This window comes from Procambarus clarkii, chromosome 46, assembly GCF_040958095.1.
Source record: "Procambarus clarkii isolate CNS0578487 chromosome 46, FALCON_Pclarkii_2.0, whole genome shotgun sequence".
In the NCBI taxonomy this organism is placed as follows: domain Eukaryota; kingdom Metazoa; phylum Arthropoda; class Malacostraca; order Decapoda; family Cambaridae; genus Procambarus; species Procambarus clarkii.
The window spans coordinates 17,178,484-17,200,554 of NC_091195.1; the positions used below are offsets into that span (position 1 = coordinate 17,178,484).

Consider the following 22,071-nt stretch of genomic DNA (forward strand, 5'->3'; position numbering starts at 1 on the left):
TCTAATTAAGAATTTTAATGAACAATTCTGATAATTAATTAGACAATTAATTCATAAGTGCATAGCGTTTGCAATTATATTTAACAATATTTTTTAATGGTAATATTTCAGAGTAGCGGGAATGGGGGATACGGTAGTTTCATATATAATGGAAGTAAAAAGGCAATAATAATATAAGTTAGCTTAGTTACTGGTAGATATAATATATATGGGTTGTAGTGGGTGTGTAAAGGTTATAATAAAGAGTTGTGATGCTAGTTGTAGTTGAGGAGATGTTATAGGCTGGTAGTGTTGGGTGAGTGTTTACGGCAGACATTAAGAGTGTTGGACGCCGGCCTCTCACACTCTCTTTCTCTCTCTCTTGAGCCCCACAACCACCACAACCATAATAACCTGACTTGTGGCACCACCTACAACCCGGCACCACCGTGACAGTTGTGGACCAAGCTCAGACCCCCAGACAACACCACTGTGGTGAGGTGAGACAACCAACTCCTCCACCACCGACATGTTGGGTCACCCAATATCTCTTCCACGCCCACCTTATATCCTAACCCAGCCCTTCCACGCCCACCTTATATCCTAACCCGGCCCTTCCATGCCTACCTTATATCCTAACCCGGCCCTTCCACGCCCACCTTATATCCTAACCCAGCCCTTCCACGCCCACCTTATATCCTAACCCAGCCCTTCCACGCCTACCTTATATCCTAACCCAGCCCTTCCACGCCCACCTTATATCCTAACCCAGCCCTTCCACGCCCACCTTATATCCTAACCCAGCCCTTCCACGCCCACCTTATATCCTAACCCAGCCCTTCCACGCCCACCTTATATCCTAACCCAGCCCTTCCACGCCCACCTTATATCCTAACCCAGCCCTTCCACGCCCACCTGATATCCTAACCCGGCCCTTCCACGCCCACCTTATATCCTAACCCAGCCCTTCCACGCCCACCTTATATCCTAACCCAGCCCTTCCACGCCCACCTTATATCCTAACCCAGCCCTTCCCACGCCCACCTTATATCCTAACCCAGCCCTTCCACGCCCACCTTATATCCTGACCCAGCCCTTCCACGCCCACCTTATATCCTGCCCCAGCCCTTCCACGCCCACCTTATATCCTAACCCAGCCCTTCCACGCCCACCTTATATCCTAACCCAGCCCTTCCACGCCCACCTTATATCCTGACCCAGCCCTTCCACGCCCACCTTATATCCTAACCCAGCCCTTCCACGCCCACCTTATATCCTGACCCCAGCCCTTCCACGCCCACCTTATAATCCTGCCCCAGCCCTTCCACGCCACCTTATATCCTAACCCAGCCCTTCCACGCCCACCTTATATCCTAACCCAGCCCTTCCACGCCCACCTTATATCCTAACCCAGCCCTTCCACGCCCACCTTATATCCTGACCCAGCCCTTCCACGCCCACCTTATATCCTAACCCGGCCCTTCCACGCCCACCTTATATCCTAACCCGGCCCTTCCACGCCCACCTTATATCCTAACCCGGCCCTTCCACGCCCACCTTATATCCTAACCCGGCCCTCTGGTAGAGTACCACTATCCAGTGCCCCCTGATAACTCATACCTACACCTCTCTCTCTCTCTTCTCTCCACTACATTTAGTCATTTCTGCATCACTTTGTATAAAATTAGAAATATTTTATCAAATTTTGCTTCATTGCAGGATGCCAGGATATTATGACAAAGGGGACTATGACTCGAGAGTTGGCGGAGGCGGAAGTGGCACTCGCTACAGGTAAATCTCCGTGGTTGTATTATCATAGGGAGATGTTTCCACGCAGTGTTTTGGTTTCCCTAATAGAATACCTTATGGGTTTATAAGGTTATTATTTTTGTACAAATCTTGTGCCATCCCTTTGATATCTGAATACAGTAATGCTCATATTAGCTCTTTAGGTTTTCAATATACAGTATATAATGTAATTGGATGGGGTGTGGTTGTTGAATGATAATGTGTATAGTTGGTGGGTCCCATAGCTCTCTGGTGGCTGGTTTGAGAACCATTTTGCACAGGAGTGTGTGGAGTATTCGCCTAGTAGATATCCATCCGATGAATGTTTTTGAGCATTCATAGACCATGAAGACATCTTCGTGGGATAACCAGACTGATATTTCTGTGGCTGCATGTCACCCCTGTTTCCCCTAATTTACTCCTGCCATGTCAAATCTTCCCCATGAACCTCTTTTCACAGTCACACTTTTTAGACCCACCCATACCTGTTAGTGGTGTTGGTATGCACATGTATGTATGGGCTGTATGTATATATGTGCACATATGTTGGTGTGAATTTTTGTTGGAAGATAACATTGATTTCCATGTGGCACAGATTGGTCTGTAATATGTGATCTAGGCTAGCAGAGAAATACTGTATAGAAATAGCACTTGATTTCCTAATTTTACTCCTGCAGAGGACGAGGTCGAGGTCGTGGCAACTACAGCTGGGGAAGCAGAGGCAACAGTGCTGGAGGTGGTGGAAGGGGCTATAACCGTGGCGGTGGAAGTGCCTACAACAGTGGCAGATACCGGGGTGGTGGTGGACACGGAGCTTCGGGTGGTTACAGAGAGTCCGGTGGTCATGACAGGTAAGTGTATCTGGGTATTGGGATAGTGGATTGACAAAACGAACCTTTGACTTTCATTAAAGTATTAATTCAAGTGCACAAAACTCTGGTGGCCCCCCTCTGGGCACATCGGAATGATATCCATGCATGGAAACCAACTTCAAAATTACGTACTGTATCTGCTTTTGAGAAAATTCAACACAGGGTAGTAAAAATAACTCCAGAACTAAGTCAACTCATATTGGGAATGGTTGAGGGTCTACAACCAGGCACAGCAGGGCTCATCTCTGTATTAAACCAGGTAACTTGTTTATAAGATCAATGTAATGCACACAAGGGGCAACAGCTTCTAGGTCAGTGAGCCACAATACAGGACAGAAAACAGTTCACCCGTAGGGTAATAAACCCCTGGAACCACCTAAAATTCAGCTAGGAAAAATACTCTGGCATAATGAGGGGGACCTTTGACAACCCCTTGGCTTCCTGTTCTTGTCAAGAGCACTAGAGAGATTGTGGCTCTCTGGTAAAGTCTAGTAAAATGAAGGAACAAAGAAAAGTGTGTGCATCGTGCCTGTTGGCCCATTCTGGACGGTGAGGAAGAATGAAGAAGCCAAAGTCAAAGTATCGCCAGGATGATGCCGTGCCCTGTGGACTAACTTATAGCACCAGAACACCTTGGTGTTTTCTGTAGTCTAAAACGGTGCTTGGAAAGGCTTTCAGTTATAAGTATGTACTTTCTAGAGGTTATTCTGGGCTGGTCTAAGATTTTTACTATTTAAGAGTTGGAGACACTGTACTGTATAGTATTTGCTTATGTATATTTTGTTTGTTTTCTGCAAGATAGTAAAGACATTATAAATATAATGGGGGATTTTGTCTAAATTTGCAGATATGGCGACTCTCAGAGATCGAATGCACAAATGGATGTCTGGGAGGATATGGGATCTAGAGAAGCGTGTGATGGTGGTTACACATCTCGCATGCACGCTCACGGGGTGTCGGGTGCGGTGATGGCTGGTGGCAGCGGCACGTCGGATCTGATCGGCTCCCTCAGTCAACTCAGTCAAATGGGAAATGACAGATCCAAGCTGGCTTTAAATATCTTAAATGCTGTTTTGGCCACAGTAAGTAAACAGTGTTGAAGCAACTTTGATGCTTGTGTAAAGGAAAGTACCCTGATGCTTCACTGATAAATGTTATTGTCAGTTTCCTTGTGTTAATTGCCCTTCCTCGTCAATAGTAATATATTCTTAAAAACCCCAGTGAGGTCATTGATAAGCTTTTGTATATTGTTGCAGTTAAGGTTAATACAAGATAATATTTTAAATAATAAAATGATTAGCAGTTTGACATATTGATGTTTTTTAACGTAGTGTTCTGTGGTTGGGAGGATGCAACAGTGATGTGATATTTCTGATATAGGACTCGTCAGTTGGGGAGACCCTGGATGGGTGGGACAATGGACCGCCTCCCAGAAAGATAAGACGCATGGACTGGGTACGTACATGTGTACACTTGCACAATCACTCTTCAATGGTGTTTATAATGTAGATTTTTAATTTGGCCATAGAATTTTATTATGGATTTTGCATGTGATTTCCAAGTACAGTATTGCAATGGCCATGATGCTTGAAATTTTGTTGTGCTTCCTGTATTAATACTCAGCCATTTATAAAAGTACAGCGCAAGCTTGATTTGGTGAACCTCATTTTGGTGAATGTGCTGTTTATTTACTGTTGATTTACTCGTCCACTTCACGGAACGATTTTTTGGACAGTCGGCAGAGCGGGGAATGTGTGGCTTTGCTTTTGAAGTAGGGTCAGAGTTCAGACTTGTAGTAAGTTGTCCATCATATCATAAATTGAAATATTATGGTGTGAATGGGAACATACTTAATGACTCCAATCACATTTTTAATGAGTACAGTATTGTAAATGACAGCAACATTAGAAAAATTTAACAAGTGAAGCAATTTATTTTTCCTTGTAAAAAAAAAATGGCATCCCAACAGATGCCTTGTAGAGGCATATGGTTGCAACGAAGGACTCCCACAAATGAATTGGGGTTGGTCCGAAACAGTTTGCCAAATTGAAGTTGCACTGTACTGTACGGGACTTGAATGTTTATAATGCCAATGTCCAGGATGTAGATGAAGCTCCGCTAATTACGATGATTGTTCAAGGCCCAGTTATTTAGAACTCATGATGATAGTAATTTGTATACTGTATAATGAATGACAATATTTTTGTACCTTATTATGTATAAATTAAATGTAGTACATGGAAACAAGTGCATGAATGTTCAGTTATCCCTGTGAGTAGTGATGCTTTGGAAGTCATATTATTGTTGACCAGACCACACACTAGAAGTTGAAGGGACGACGACGTTTCGGTCCGTCCTGGACCATTCTTAAGTCGATTGTGGACAATTGACTTGAGAATGGTCCAGGACGGACCGAAACGTGGTCGTCCCTTCACATTCTAGTGTGTGGTCTGGTAAACATACTTTAGCCACGTTATTGACGTGGCTAAAGACGTGGCACGTGACGCATCGCCTACTCATATTATTGTATTGATCCAAGTGCATGTTGCAGTGTGCCTTTTGAGTGTGTCAGTCAGTATAAGGGGTAACAGTAATGACAGTGTTATCAAACTGTTTAGATGGACATTTATATCCATTGCAAATATTGTTTTGTGTAGAGTAATTGATGCTGTGGAGAGAGAAGCATTCATGACTTGTAAATGATAGGGCTGGTATCATCTGTAACAGTCACTGATGCTGTTGACAGTTAATGACTGTCCAATTATCACTGTTGAGCTTGCTTGTTTAATAAGAGTTTATATTGAATTTATAATTTTTATTGTTGAAGAGGAATATTGGACACCTATAAATTAGTAGAACATGTGTGGTGGTGGTGGATGGATGGATGTACTCATACATAGTGGTGGGTGAGTGTACTCGGTGGGTGGATGTACATACACAGAGTAGGTGGGTAATAAATATATGCTCAGCAGGTGGGTGCATGTATATATTAGTTGGTGGGTGGTGCTGGATTTGCTATGTATGATGTTATACACTGAGAGAGGAAGAGGAGTTTCCTTGGAGGAAACTAGATTGTTTCCTCCAAGGAGTGCCAAACCAACTGGGCTGTTGTGGATATGTGGGCCTGCGGGCCGCTCCAAGCAACAGCCTAGTGGACCAAACTCTCACAAGTCAAGCCTGGCCTCGGGCCAGGCTTGAGGAGAACAACTCCCAGAACCGTATCCACCAGAGTATCGGGGTTATGTAATATTTTCATCCTGCCGGTGTCGCCAGTTGACATCAAGAGAAAGTGCCCACAGTGTCCGGAGGTACGTGTGGTGCCTGGTGTAAGAGAAAGTATTTCTTAGTTTGGCATGAATAATATAATTGTTTATACTGTAAATCATAATATAAAAGAGATGAATGACTAGTGAAGAGGTTCTTGCATGACTAATGCCTCTGAAGGAGCATTATCTTAACCTTCTCTTGTAAGTGTTTTAACAGTGGAGACGGTTATTATTACAAGGTTAACATGTAACTTAATGTACATATTTACCTGCCGCTATGTTTTAAAGCTTCCATGTACAAGGACAGAGGTCCACACACAAGCATGACACTTTGCATGTAAATTATTTATCGTGTGACTACAAAGTTGTGAAATAGAGAAAATAGTTGTGATGTTATTGTCATGGATCATTACTGGGCTTGATAAAGGACCCCAAGACTTGCTCTGCAGCATGTCGTGAGCAGGTGATGAGAATACTGTACTTGCGTACGTGAACCTTCTTACGTAGGACACTGTTGGCTTCCTATAGCGCTTGACACCTTGTGAAGTGTTATATACAGGTGCACTATTATTTAATGATTGCCACATACAGGTCTCTTGGCTTACTACACCAGCCAATGTGTAATGTGAAGTGTGTGTGTGTGTGGTTTAGGACACACACAGGTGAGATGCTCTATGCCGGTGGCTTTTATTGACCACTTTGACAATTGCTCATAATAGTATATTTATGTTCAAGTGTGTTATGGTGGTAGGTTATTTTGACCTGCCTCTCATGATGACAGATTATCATAAAGACCATTTGATATTTTGATGAAAGTACTGTTTTCTACTGCACTTGGAGATAATTTCAGTATTTGCAAGTAAAGAGTTTGCACCATATCATTAGGTTAATATCCCAAGCTTGCAATATGGGATGATCTAAGAGATTAATAATGATTGACATCTGTGTGTCAGTGTTGAAGTGCTTTAAATTATTAAAGTGATCTTCTCTTGCCCGAAGGTTTAGGGCAAGTGGTGGAGACTGTTCCACATTGTGCTTCTCTGCCTCTGGTCCTAGACCAACCAATAATTTACCTGTATTGGTCTGCCAAGGTCAGAAACAGCCTTGTGCTAATGTGGGAGTCCATCCCTCGGAGAAGGTCAGCTTAAGGGCATTATTTGCTGAGGGGATGACTGAGCGGTGAGTGTCTTCCACAGGATGGAATGCATCAACCACCTGTGCGCAAGTATCCCCAGCGTGACCACTACAACCCCCGGCGCACCTGGGAACGCCGCGGAAGAGGCGGCCACGCCTACGGCCCCAGTGAACATCACGACGGGAATGAGTACCAATCCAGGAAAGTGGTAAAGGCCCGGCGTGGTAAGCCCTGGCACGATACCAGGAGTAGTAAGGGCCCTGCTAAGGACCAGAAGGTGAGGGATGAGGCAAAATCATCAGATGACCCAGAGGGGGATAATGCTGATGCAGAGGATGTGGAACTTGCAGCTGATGCCAGCCTGAGGTAAGCTGCCTACCTTTACCTCTATTACACCCGTGCCTCACGGAATCTCCGCCAACGAGACTTGTTTCTCGCCTGTGGGTGTGGGAGATTGGCTGCTTTTCCTTGATTTATGGATCTTGCCTTGTAGCTAATCAGATGTGTTAACATGTACTTAGAATTGAATTTACATTACTGTATGTATTTAGATTTGAAGGTTCTTATAATAAACTCGTCCCCAAATTTAACATTGCGAGGCACTTGGGGGTTAGCTGACTTCTGTAGGTAGATGACTGACTGGTGTCTGCTGCTCATGGAAATATAAATTTGGTAATGGGAAATTCAGATGGCCCTTGTTGTTGCTTAAGTTTTACTGCACTCCACAGTGTGACTGTTGGTCAGGTACACTCTCCCCACAGTGTGACTGTTGGTCAGGTACACTCTCCCCCCAGTGTGACTGTTGGTCAGGTACACTCTCCCCACAGTGTCTCTCCCCACAGTGTGACTGTTGGTCAGGTACACTCTCCCCACAGTGTGACTGGTGGACAGGTACACTCTTCCCCACAGTGTGACTGTTCCCATCCAACTTTTTCACTGAATAGTTGTACGCCAAATTTCATAACAGCATGACAAAATTTCTTGATCAGTTTGTCAATTGCTGAATGCTCTTTTTTTTTTTTATTTGTCCCATTTATTGATGTGTTGTTTTGACTTGACATTAATATTGTCTCGCACCTGTTTGAAACACTCATCAGTTTTCCTTGTATTCCTGCTTGTCTAAGCGACCAAGTGAGTACTGCTTCCCTTGTTTGATATCTATATTAGTGTGTGAATCGGTATTAAATGGTTTCGGTAATCATTTGAGTGTTAATTCAATAAACACGCTGGCAAAGATTGCCATATCTGGGGAAGATTCTAATTGAGGAAAGAGACAGTTTCTAATTAGGACCAAAGGTGTTAATTTATAAATGTTCCTTGAGATTATCTTGAGGTGGTTTCAAGGATCTATGTCATTGCTGCCCAGTCTCTGACCAGGTCTCCTGGTAATTACTTAAGTGTAGTTACAGGATGAGAGTTACGCTCGTGGTGTCCCATTTTCCCTGCACTGTCATGTAATGCTTTGTAAGTACTGGTGGTGTTGGCCTCCACCACTTTCTCACTTAACTCGTTTCAACTATCTACCACTCTGTTTGCAAGAGAAAACTTTCAAATATTTTTTTCTGTATTTTTGTTTCCCTATCTTGAGGTTATCTTGAGATGATTTCGGGGCTTTAGTGTCCCCGCGGCCCGGTCCTCGACCAGGCCTCCACTCCCAGAAAGCAGCCCGTGACAGCTGACTAACACCCAGGTACCTATTTTACTGCTAGGTAACAGGGGGCATAGGGTGAAAGAAACTCTTCCCATTGTTTCTCGCCGGCGCCTGGGATCGAACCCGGGACCACAGGATCACAAGTCCAGTGTGCTATCCGCTCGGTCGACCGGCTCCCTAGCTTGAATCTATGACCTCTTGCTCTTGAGGGTTGCCAGTTTCAGGAATTCCTCTGTCAATTGTGTCAATTCCTGTTATTATTTTGTAAGGGGCGATCATATCACCTCTTTCTTCTATCTTCTAGTTTAGGCATATTTAAGGTTTCTAGCCTCTCTTCATAGCTCTTGTTTTCAGTTCTGGAAGTCATTTTGTAGGATGCCTTTGCACCTTTTTCAGTTTGACCCATTTGGTTTTAACTATTTTAACTTAAAATAATAATTTAAATAAAATAGAAAAAATATTCCCTCTTTTATTAGTGTTTTGACTGCCACGCTTGTTAATGATACGGGCCTATAGTTTAGTGGGTCTTCTCTGCTACCATTTTAGTAGATTGGAAATGTTTGCCTCTTTCTATATACTGTATCTGCCTAGTTTCTTGTGCACAAAGATGTTTGGAATATTAATTGAAGTAGAATGTTGAGCTTGGTTGCTCATTCTCTCAGTACCCAAGGTGGTTTGTACATATTGCTGTTAATTTTGTGGAGTTCCGTGGTACAGTATTGCTTCTTAAGATTATCACTTGAGGAACTTCAAGTTTCTACTTCATCTCTCTCTGTTAGGCAATACTTGTACTGTAGTTGACGAGATAATTGGTTTTCTCCAAACTGGTTGACATCTTTGACATGAACCCATTAGTGAATTTGCAAGAAAGTATGTTAAATGAGTACAGTATATGTAATGTAATTGATGGCATTTTGACAAGGGCTCAAATATTGATTTTTTCTGCTATTACAGTATGTTTTGTTTTTTATTTCTTGAGCACAAGTTTGCAAGTCCCTCACCATTTTGTGAAGTGTTGGAAGTGTAGAATGGTTCTTCATATTGATGTAGTACACAAGTGTTGATAAGTGGCAAATGAACGAGGCAATTATGACCATTACTGGACTGTTTTGGGCGAGTTTACAAAGTATCCCGAGTGTGACTCTTGTGAATAATCACCGATGTAAACTGTTATGACTTGACTGGTGAACTAGAAGTGACTCGCTGGTGACTGGTGAACTAGCAGTGACTCGCGGGTGACTGGTGAACTAGAAGTGACTCACGGGGATGATGACGGTCCTAGAGGTTGGTGGACACTGTGCCGTTTGTTTGTATATTGTTCATTTATGCTGGGATTGCCTGGGCACCTTACTACAGTTGTAAGAAGGGTAACTGTGTTGACTTGGGGTAATTGATTATAAAGTAAATCGTGGAGTTATCATTGACAGTGAGGCAGAGAAAGTGGCGAAGGAAGTAGAAGACCCCACTAGCGAGGCACCCGAGGCCGACGCACAGGACACCACTGAGGAGCAGACAGAGGAGGTAGATCAGGTTAGTCTACAGTACACTGTGCGTGTCTCGTGAACACCTGGTTGTACACTTCTGTACGAAGTGGTTGGTTGCTTCGTTGTATGACTGGTGAAATATGGTGGTACATAGTTTATCTGTGATGCTATATACAATACTCTAGAGGAAATTGTAATAAATGAAAATGATATTTTGTAATATTTATGATCTCTCACTGCTTTGCTACTAAAGCCTCTATGTATGTAAGGGACTTCTTCCATGTGTATGGGGACGGGGGGGTAAAGATGATGATTGTTGTATCACTATGGTCTTGTTTTCATCAGTAATGTTTGGGAGTCAATTTAGATGCATAATACTGTCTGTGTTGGAGACACTTGGCACTTTGTATATTTTGTATGTCTCGGTCTATAGAAACAACTCGCAGAATTTAATAGGCACTAATTACAATTGTTTTTTTCTAGACTGATGAAATCAGTTGGTTGCCCAGGGAAGCCCTTCGTTGCCACATGTGCAATCTCTCCAAGTTCCCCGACATCAAGGTACTCCAAGATGAATAATAATAGTGTTACAGTTAAGGACTGTTAATTATTAGGTGTTTCACTGGTGTTTTGATGTGCACATTCACAAAATCCTCCTCTCGTGTATTACCTTATTTTGTAGTCACACAGACTCTATTCAGTAATAGTGTTCTATACAGTAAAATAATTGAATGAAATTAAGAGAATTCAATAAAGTTATAAGCACCTCTGTAATATTGTACACTGGCCAGTGTGTCGGGGCAAGCCTGTATTTGGGTCAGAATGATATATAGGCATGGTGAACCCCATTTGAGGGTGTGAATAATAATAACACATGACTACATAATAGTATTGGGCTCTTGACAGGCATACTTGCGACACCTGAAGAGCAGGAAGCACGTCAATATGAAGTATTCATTCCACGCCAAGGGTGCTGCTGTTCTCCATTTTTTGAGAGCCGAGTCCAAGGTAAAGAAGTAAATTATGTGCGGGCATCGTTCCACGGAGTAGATGTCTTACTTTCAAAATTTGATCAAATATTGCTTTTTCTATTTTTAATGAGATTTTTCCATTCTTTTTTTTTCCTTGTTTAAAGAAAAGTACTAAGCAGATCTTCAATTACAATAAATAATGACATTTTATTTAGCATGCTAAACATAGAATGTGAAAAACAAATGCTTCATACGAGTTTCATTTTATTTGCAAATCATCTTTGATGTTGCAGCTAGCATCACAACGAAGAATGTTGAAGAGTCAGCGACGAGGAATGAAGGGCCCCGTCATGCGCTGCCGCAAGTGTCAGTGTGACGTCTTTGGTTACATACGAGAACATGCCAAGACAACGGAACACATTGTGAGTTGGTAACAACTTTAAGTACCTTTTATGCTAAGTGGTGACCAAACAAGGGTGTCGAGGGTGACCAAAATGTCACTAGGGATATTAGCTGTAGGGTGAAGTTCCCGTAGGGTTCTAAGGACCATAAATATATATCCTGAGAACTGTGCACATTACTGTTCAAAATGTAGAATGTAGTCGACAACATGCTTGGCCAAAGTAGCTGGTTCTCCTTTGGCTGCAGAGGTCATCCATGCTGTAAAGCTGTTGACCTCATCACATGACCTGGTACAAACACTAAAATACTCTACTGCATTACTGATTAAGAGAGACCGGGTGGGGTAGTCCAGCTCCCGTGTTGTACACTATTTGCTTCAAGTGTAGTTCAGTCCTGTATACTTTTCTCTAAATAGGATATAAATGTGAATACAAACAGCTTTGTATGTTAAGATGTTGTGTGTACTCGCAGGCGTTGAGGAACTACCTGCGTGTTGAATGTTGCAACAACACCTACTTCAACAGGGCAGATCTGGAAGAACACAGACTCTCCCTTCTCCACCTTAAGGTAAGCTTGGATCTCTTCACTTGTATTTTTTTTATGAACCAAGGTCACGACCTATATTGTTCAGTAAATACATTCAGAAGAATTGGTTCAGCTAATTTAATCCTTGATAAGATATTTGGATAATTATAATACTGTATTGTATAGGAATAAACAAGAGGGTTCATCCTGGGACTAAGGCCCAGTCCTTATGCGAGTCGTCATCTTACAAACCCACATGTAGTAACACCATCACTTGGCGTCTTAGAAATTTAGAAATACAAATGTTGACCTCTTCCCACAGAATCAGCTGGAACTGGAGCAGAAACAGGAGGAAGAGGCAACAGAGGACACTGGTGTTCCTGAGAATGGTGAGTTGCAGTTACTGTGTTCATATGTAGAATATGCTTGGGTACTTTAGCATTTTTGCTCCTTCATTAGCTTGCCTAAGCTTAAGCACTGGCACTGTTGAGCCTCCAAGTTGTCGAGGCCCCCGAGGCATGCAGGCCTACTAGGACCTGTGACCGGAATCTGTTCTGAACGAGACGTGGCAAGAATTGGGATCGGAGATCGACCCAAAAACCCAGCACCCACCAACTAGAAAGTCCAGATGGAACAAAAATTACTGCATGAAAGAAATTAAAGGGGAAACAATGGAAGCAACAATTGGTAGTGTATAAACTACCCACCTCTTGTGGTAACTCTTCACTGATTTTCTTAAGCTGAAGTGATTGGTCTTTCTTGGAACAATTGTCCTCATGTGTTACTATTTTTTTTTCTCGGCCTGCATCATTATTGTTTCACTTGAAGTATCTTCTCTGAGGAGTTTTGGGTCCTACAAATTAGCTGTGTGATAATTTGTTGCACCTGAATTTGACTCTTTCTTTGGGGCTTGTGCTTTAGCTGATATTTTCAACTTTTTCTTTGTAGTTTCTCTGGGTTGTTTGTTTTTTTCTTTTGGGTTCTTTGTTTCAGGTTGGGTATGAGACTTTTCTATGGTGACCCCCTGCTCTCTGCTTCCCAGGTCATTTCCCAGTCTCCGTGGTGTAGTGGTAAGACACTCACCTGGCGGTCCGCAAACGCTTTGTCATGGGTTCGTATCCTGGCCGGGGAGGATTTACTGGGCGTAAATCCTTAACTGTAGCCTCTGTTTAACTCGACAGTAAAATGTGTACTTGGTTGTAACAACGATTCTTCGCGGCGAGGATCGTATTCCAGGGACCTGCCCGAAACGCTACACGTACTAGTGGCTGTACAAGAATGTAACAACTCTTGTATATATCTCAAACAAAAAAAAAAAAAGTTTCCAGGGAAGTGTTGTTATGGTAGGTTTCTCTGCTGCTGCTGCTGCTGCTGCTGCTCAATCTTGATTGACTTCCCGTCCCTGCTTGCTGGTTGTGGTCATGTTTCTTTTCATTTATTCTTTTTTCCTCTTGGCTGTTCTTCCAGGGTTCTTGGTAATTTTTTCTTCTGCCAGTCTCTTGTCCCCTCTTCTCTGTATCCTGGTCTTGTGCTTTTCTCAGGGGTACGCCCCATTACTTTCCTCTGTCCCACCCTAAATCCTTATCTAGATTCCTTCCCAGTGCTATATATTCGTAATGGCATGGAGCTTTCCCCTGATAATTCACTTTCCTTTCCTCATCCATCTTGGTGTGCTCTTTCAGTATAATCATTCTCTCTGGGGTGCTGGCGTGTGTGTGTGAGTTATCCCACAGAGATCTGATGAAAATGTAAACCCAGTAATAGTGTCGATTACTGTACAATAAACTGTCCACGGCTGGTGAGCCCCACTGCAGTTCCACGGTTGTTTGGGGTTTTGGAGTTTGTATTGACAATGCACGAGGGGAGTTATTGATCGGGACCCTGAATGCCCTGGGGCTGCATTCCAATGGTGGGCGGGAGTGTTTGAATTAAGGTTGCTTAACTGCTGACGACTATTGTTTACATTATTCCACTTTTCACGTCTTACTTTTAAGCAGTGGTTTCTATCTTTCACTTGGACTTTCTGGATGGTTTCCTCAGATTTTATGTCACTCTCTGATCCCTGTTTTGTCCTCGCCTCGTTGAGAGAAGCAGATTGTGGTCAAGGGCAAGCCACAGGAACCTGGTACGATCTGAAGGGATAGAACTAGCATGCAAGTTTTGGGAAAGGTATCGAGGGGCTGACCAGGGAAGAGCAGTTCATTACATTCGATGCAAGAGTTTTATGTTAATACTGTACTTGTATATCGGAACCATTATATGATTTAACAGGTTCGTGTAATGATGTATTTGTCATATTTGTCTACCTTACAGAGGAAGGAAAGCTGCTTACTGAAGCTATCAAGGAGTTGAAGAAGAAAAGCAAGTCAGCAGAAGTATTGAATCCAGAAACACTGTTGCCTTATGACCCCTCCCTACCCCAAGGTATGGTGTGGGAATGTATATGTGTATGTGTATGTAAGTGTATGATGATAATACCCATATAACACTTCTAGGAGGCCATAATTGGCATTGTTGTACAACTTTCCCCTTTATGTTTACAGCTACTACAGTCTTCCCAGCTCGGTGCCTTCTTTTGATAATAACTGACTATATATATCTAGCTGTATACAGTATTAATTTTTTTTTATCGTGTGCTTTCAAAAGTAGATCATGCTATGTATTGTCATACTGGTTTATCATGCTACAACAATATTTTGTAACTAATTGGTTTTTAAGTACGAGGTCTTGGCATATGGGTATTAACTTTGTAATTATAGTTATATACTTAATTTGTGCTATATTTGATGTATCCATTGTTTCAGGATTAAACTTCATTTGGAAGAAGATGCACTACCGGTGTGGGGTATGTCCTCAGGTGCGCTTGCAGAGTGCCGCGGAGACCGAGGAGCACTTCACGTCTCTAGATCATTACAACAACTTGTTGAATCATCTTAACAAAGTGGAAGTGAGTTGGCAAATATGATACACGTCTTAAGAATGGGGTACATACAGTGGGAGTGATAGCCTTGACTAGTGCAGTTGGAAAACTGCACAAGTACAGTTGGCACTGTCTTTGCTTGCTTGCTTACTCCTCTCATTTTGTGGTGTTCTTGCATTACGCTTCAGACCCCATTTGACTGGTACTTCAGTTACTTGATCTCGTGTTTTCTTATCCAGGAGGAGAAAGAACTGGAGAGAAAGAGACTCGAAAAAGAGGCTCAAAAGGCAGAGCTCGAGAAAAAGAAACGTGAAGAGGAGGAAGCGTTGAAGAAAGAAAAGGAAGCTGAAACAAAGAAGAAGAATGGGGAACAGGATGAAGGAGAAGAGATAAGTTTTGAGGACATGCACAACATGGAAACGGTAGACGAAGCGTCGGATGACGGAGACATGGACACTAGCGCCGACGTCAACAATGTAGCGGCCGAGGATGAAGAGCAAGTTCACAGTGACAATGGAGGAGAGGAACCACAAAACGGTGTAAGTTTCACAGTAATCATGTATACAAGGTGTCCCATAGGCCTGGAACCTTCTCCCATATGTCTTGAACCATAGAATCAGCTACCTGAACTGAATTTTATTCATTTTATGATTATTTTATAGACAGTGTGTGTTAAATGTGTCCATTTAACACCAGGAGCTGGTTGGCCGAGCGGACAGCACACTGGACTTGTGATCCTGTGGTCCCGGGTTCGATCCTGGGCGCCGGCAAGAAACAATGGGCAGAGTTTCTTTCACTCTATGCCCCTGTTACCTAGCAGTAAAATAGGTACCTGGGTGTTAGTCAGTTGTCACGGACTGCTTCCTGGGGGTGGAGGCCTGGTCGAGGACCGGGCCGTGGGGACAATGAAGCCCCGAAATCATCTCAAGATAACCTCTCAAGATTATAATAGCTACAGAAATGAAGATGAGGTGTTGTCAGCAAATGCCCCAGGTGCTTACATATCGCTGACTATGGGGGAGCGAGACCTAGCTCTTATGCCCCTCTCCTAAACATTTATACCTGATGCACTATTTACCTCTCTCTACATTAACAGATTTATAAAATCTGCTCTTGAAGTTGTCCCTACCAGTAGCCTGTGGTCACTACCCTTTGTCTGTGTTACGTTGATGCATTGAGCTCCCTAGAGTGATTCAACCATCAAATTCTTGAGTGAATTGTTAAATTGGGTGTAGTTGACATTATTAGTGATGGTGATATGTTCTCACTTAAGATTTGTCATCTTCCTTACATGTGTGTTCCATACAGGTGTGTTAATGTGGTGTAGTTTTAACAGGTATTGTACACTGTCTACATTCTTAAATTTTACCATTTCCTGCTTGACATAGGATGTAGATGAGGAGGAGATGGATAAGGAAGCTGAGGAGGAGATGGATAAGGAAGCTGAGGAGGAGATGGATAAGGAGGCAGAAGAGGAGGATAAGGAAGCAGAAGAGGAGGATGATAAGGAAGCGGAGGAAGAGGAGGATAAGGAAGCAGAGGAAGAGAAGACTACCTCAAAATCTGCCAAAGAAAGTCAGTCCAGTGAGAAAATAGACTCTGAAGTTGATGAAGAGGATAAGTGCAGGTGAGGAGTAGTGTTTTAAGACTTGCTACTTGTATAACCTTTGTCTTTATTTACACAGAAATCACAATAGCGTGATGAATCAAACGAACAAAACTACCACGTCGTAGCTCGGTCGATTAAGGCAGTGTTTGGGATGCTCTCGGACGTGGGTTCGAATCCTCGTCACGGCCCTTGTGGATTTGTCATTATTAAACTTGTGTTGGTGTAGTGGAGCAAGATTAGGTACCATTATGCACCAGCAAAATATGTTCATCATTGGCACAAAATCTCTGCTGTTTTACACACCTGTCCAGCCTCGTCTTGCCTTCAAACTTGCCGTCTTGTTCTTACAGTATCCAAGAGCAAGCATGCATCTCCCATTGTTTACGTCTGCTCTAACTCTTGATGTTTTCTGTTTAGATCTCGTCATCATCTGGTATAGGCACATAAGGGGAAGGTACAATCACTGCATGCGCTGGTATAGCACATAAGGGGAAGGCACAATCACTGCATGCGCTGGTATAGCACATAAGGGGAAGGCACAATCACTGCATGCGCTGGTATAGCACATAAGGGGTAGGCACAATTACTGCATGCACTGGTATAGCACATAAGGGGTAGGCACAATCACTGCATGTGCTGGTATAGCACATAAGGGGTAGGCACAATTACTGCATGCACTGGTATAGCACATAAGGGGTAGGCACAATCACTGCATGCGCTGGTATAGCACATAAGGGGAAGGCACAATTACTGCATGCACTGGTATAGCACATAAGGGGAAGGTACAATCACTGCATGTGCTGGTATAGCACATAAGGGGAAGGTACAATCACTGCATGTGCTGGTATAGCACATAAGGGGTAGGCACAATCACTGCATGTGCTGGTATAGCACATAAGGGGTAGGCACAATCACTGCATGCGCTGGTATAGCACATAAGGGGTAGGCACAATCACTGCATGTGCTGGTATAGCACATAAGGGGTAGGCACAATCACTGCATGCGCTGGTATAGCACATAAGGGGAAGGCACAATCACTGCATGCGCTGGTATAGCACATAAGGGGTAGGCACAATCACTGCATGCGCTGGTATAGCACATAAGGGGTAGGCACAATCACTGCATGTGCTGGTATAGCACATAAGGGGTAGGCACAATCACTGCATGCGCTGGTATAGCACATAAGGGGAAGGCACAATCACTGCATGCGCTGGTATAGCACATAAGGGGTAGGCACAATCACTGCATGTGCTGGTATAGCACATAAGGGGTAGGCACAATCACTGCATGTGCTGGTATAGCACATAAGGGGTAGGCACAATCACTGCATGCGCTGGTATAGCACATAAGGGGTAGGCACAATCACTGCATGCACTGGTATAGCACATAAGGGGTAGGCACAATCACTGCATGTGCTGGTATAGCACATAAGGGGAAGGCACAATCACTGCATGCACTGGTATAGCACATAAGGGGTAGGCACAATCACTGCATGCGCTGGTATAGCACATAAGGGGTAGGCACAATCACTGCATGTGCTGGTATAGCACATAAGGGGAAGGCACAATCACTGCATGCGCTGGTATAGCACATAAGGGGAAGGCACAATCACTGCATGCGCTGGTATAGCACATAAGGGGTAGGCACAATCACTGCATGTGCTGGTATAGCACATAAGGGGTAGGCACAATCACTGCATGTGCTGGTATAGCACATAAGGGGTAGGCACAATCACTGCATGCGCTGGTATAGCACATAAGGGGTAGACACAATCACTGCATGCACTGGTATAGCACATAAGGGGTAGGCACAATCACTGCATGTGCTGGTATAGCACATAAGGGGAAGGCACAATCACTGCATGCACTGGTATAGCACATAAGGGGTAGGCACAAGCACTGCATGTGCTGGTATAGCACATAAGGGGTAGGCACAATCACTGCATGTGCTGGTATAGCACATAAGGGGAAGGCACAATCACTGCATGCACTGGTATAGCACATAAGGGGAAGGCACAATCACTGCATGCGCTGGTATAGCACATAAGGGGTAGGCACAATCACTGCATGCGCTGGTATAGCACATAAGGGGTAGGCACAATCACTGCATGTGCTGGTATAGCACATAAGGGGTAGGCACAATCACTGCATGTGCTGGTATACAACCCGTTCTCGCAAATTTAATAAGTCAATATTGACTTATTAGTTGCGTGCATAGGTGACATACTAAACATAATAGTTTCCCTTGAAAAGCTTCATAGAAAACACCGACCTTACCTAACCTACTTAGTATGTTAAAATAAGCATCTTATAGCTTCGTAATTACAATTGTTACTTAACCTATTATAGGTATAGGTTAGGTAATAATTGTAATTACGAAGCAATAAGATGCTTATCTTAACATACTAAGTAGGTTAGGTAAGGTCGGTGTTTTCTATGAAGCTTTTCAAGGGAAACTATTATGTTTAGTATGTCACCTATGCACGCAACTAATAAGTCAATATTGACTTATTAAATTTGCGAGAACGGGTTGTGGTATAGCACATAAGGGGTAGGCACAATCACTGCATGTGCTGGTATAGCACATAAGGGGTAGGCACAATCACTGCATGTGCTGGTATAGCACATAAGGGGTAGGCACAATCACTGCATGTGCTGGTATAGCACATAAGGGAGAGGCACAATCACTGCATGTGCTGGTATAGCACATAAGGGGTAGGCACAATCACTGCATGTGCTGGTATAGCACATAAGGGGTAGGCACAATCACTGCATGCGCTGGTATAGCACATAAGGGGTAGGCACAATCACTGCATGTGCTGGTATAGCACATAAGGGGTAGGCACAATCACTGCATGTGCTGGTATAGCACATAAGGGGTAGGCACAATCACTGCATGTGCTGGTATAGCACATAAGGGGTAGGCACAATCACTGCATGTGCTGGTATAGCACATAAGGGGTAGGCACAATCACTGCATGCGCTGGTATAGCACATAAGGGGTAGGCACAATCACTGCATGCGCTGGTATAGCACATAAGGGGTAGGCACAATCACTGCATGTGCTGGTATAGCACATAAGGGGTAGGCACAATCACTGCATGTGCTGGTATAGCACATAAGGGGAAGGCACAATCACTGCATGCACTGGTATAGCACATAAGGGGTAGGCACAATCACTGCATGCACTGGTATAGCACATAAGGGGAAGGTACAATCACTGCATGCACACCTCTAGCTACATGTCTTTTCTGTTATTTTGTATTGATTGAGCTTTCATTGACTAGTTTAATTTGAACCTTCACAATGTAAACAATTTTTATTTCATATGTTTTCTTGTGTTGACTGCAGAATAAAGATTGAGACACAAACAACAGAGGAAGAAGCGAGTGAAACAAAGGAGTTGGCAAGTAAAACAAAGGAGTTAGCAAGTGAAACAAAGGAGTTAGCAGTTTTAATTAAGTCAGAGGAAGGAATAGGCGAGGAAAATGAGCAGAAGCCGTCTGTGGCAGTGGAGGAAGACACGTCTAGCGAGGCCAAGACCAAGAGTGGCGGAGCAGTGGCTACACCCCGAGCCAGAAGGGGTAGAGGGAGAGGCCGAGGACGCTCCACCAAGAACTAAGTGACGACAACCTTTCTTCATTTGACAATAACAGTCACTTAATAATGTAAGAGGAAACAATGGTTCTTGAAGAAAATGGGCATCCAAAAATCTTAAGGTTTGTTTCAAGAATGAGGTTTATCTAGGTTTTATAATGAATGGTTTATTGGAACTTTGTGGGGGCAATTTTGGTTTCTTAAGGTTTCTGTAAGAAAGCTTATTAAAGTGATAATAGCACTGTATATAAGCTTGGGGACTCCAGGAGTGATATGACCAAACCAGTAAGGGATTTTAACTTGTCAGTTTATATAGAATATCTCTAAACTGGTTGTTGTTTAAGAAAATGTCAAGGGGCTAATATTAATGAAAAAGTCTGAATAATATATAATTTTTGTAACAAATTTGTAAGTTCAGTCCACTAGCACAATCCACTTGAGATCCTCGGAGAAGCTGTTCATAATTGGACTAGTCAATAGTTTAGCAATAAATGACCGAGTGAATGTTTAGCATATGCTATGTGGAACTTGCAAAGAATTAGTCACTTTGTTTGGATGAGTGTTAATTGCATCTTGTTAAATTCTTGATGATAAAATTGAATCATGAATAAATGATAGATAATGAATGATTGCGACAGAACTTAACTCGAGTTGGTGTACTCGTGCCAGAAATTTGACCATTCACCCAGGCAGGTTGGGTGAATGTTTTAGTGTGAGGTGTGTACCGAGCTACTTGCTCTGTCTTGTCCAACCCACAGACCCAGTTGTTCCTGGTGCCTGCAGGCTGCACCCTGCACGACTAGTGTGAGGTGTGTACCAAGCTACTTGCTCTGTCTTGTCCAACCCACAGACCCAGTTGTTCCTGGTGCCTGCAGGCTACACCCTGCACGACTAGTGTGAGGTGTTACCGAGCTACTTGCTCTGTCTTGTCCAACCCACAGACCCAGTTGTTCCTGGTGCCTGCAGGCTGCACCCTGCACGACTAGTGTGAGGTGTTACCGAGCTACTTGCTCTGTCTTGTCCAACCCACAGACCCAGTTGTTCCTGGTGCCTGCAGGCTACACCCTGCATGACTGGCATATGGCTTTAAGGGATGCAAGTGAGAAGTGTGTGTGTGTGCATGTTAAGTATGTGTGTGATTATATTAAATATGAAGCTGTTACAAAAATATCTTACAATAGTACAGTGCGTACTGCAAATTTACTTTTTGATTACATATGGTTTCAGTGCACTTTTTAATACAAATTTAATTTCATGTGTGTAGGCAAGTTTTATTCATTCAAATGAAGGCCATTTATCCGCAATGTTTAGGTTGAGGTGAGTGGTTGGAAGCTAGCATTGCTGCACATTGTTAACAGAATACGTGTCTTCTCTCATACTTTACTGTATTAGGACAAGGGGCAGCACCATCTCTCTCGTCTTAAGTCGCTAATAAGATTTCAATACAAGTTTCCATCATCCTAACAGTGAGTTTTCTTGAATAAATCCTCACAATACAAAATGCCTTTATTTTATCCTGCATGACTTGCTGATGCTAGTGTGGATTATTGTAAGGTTTGGAATAATTTCAATGTTCTGGTTGAACTATAATTATTGACTAGGTGATGTAGAGTATAGAGAGTGTAGTTACAAGGCCAGACAAGGTACTGTATGAGCTGGACGTCAACACTAGTACTGCCCCCTGGCAACACTATCAAGAAGTATAGATACCATGCCAAATTTGACTTGTGCTGGACTACAAATCAAGCATTTTTTGTGTATTACAGTGTTAAACTGATGTGATGCTATTAGATTTTGGCAGATACAGGCGTACTGCCGGACATATTTTCTTCTTCTGAAAGGAGTTCCTAGGTGCTTATTACATAAAATTTGC

At 43.1% G+C, this 22,071-nt stretch overlaps 1 protein-coding gene across 1 annotated transcript; it reads left to right on the plus strand.

Moving 5' to 3' along the window:
• Window positions 1-283: 283 nt before the first annotated feature.
• Window positions 284-21,699, plus strand: LOC123770512 (zinc finger protein on ecdysone puffs). Its single transcript, XM_045762463.2, has 17 exons — window positions 284-479; window positions 1,699-1,770; window positions 2,445-2,618; window positions 3,487-3,721; window positions 4,020-4,094; window positions 7,102-7,406; window positions 10,119-10,221; window positions 10,659-10,736; window positions 11,082-11,183; window positions 11,440-11,568; window positions 12,020-12,115; window positions 12,396-12,462; window positions 14,387-14,497; window positions 14,878-15,020; window positions 15,233-15,532; window positions 16,382-16,620; window positions 19,953-21,699. The coding sequence occupies exons 2-17, from the start codon at window positions 1,700-1,702 to the stop codon at window positions 20,221-20,223; spliced, it is 2,499 nt and encodes an 832-aa protein (XP_045618419.1). The 5' UTR covers window positions 284-479; window position 1,699; the 3' UTR covers window positions 20,224-21,699.
• The last annotated feature ends 372 nt before the right edge of the window (window positions 21,700-22,071 follow it).

What these genes read in the sequence shown, in the direction of transcription:
- LOC123770512 (XM_045762463.2), top strand. Translation starts at nt 1,700, where the DNA reads ATGCCAGGATATTATGACAAAGGGGACTATGACTCGAGAGTTGGCGGA. An exon ending in GAGTCCGGTGGTCATGACAG is followed by an intron (nt 2,619 to 3,486) that starts GTAAGTGTATCT and finishes CTAAATTTGCAG; the next exon opens with ATATGGCGACTCTCAGAGAT. An exon ending in GATGAAGAGGATAAGTGCAG is followed by an intron (nt 16,621 to 19,952) that starts GTGAGGAGTAGT and finishes TGTTGACTGCAG; the next exon opens with AATAAAGATTGAGACACAAA.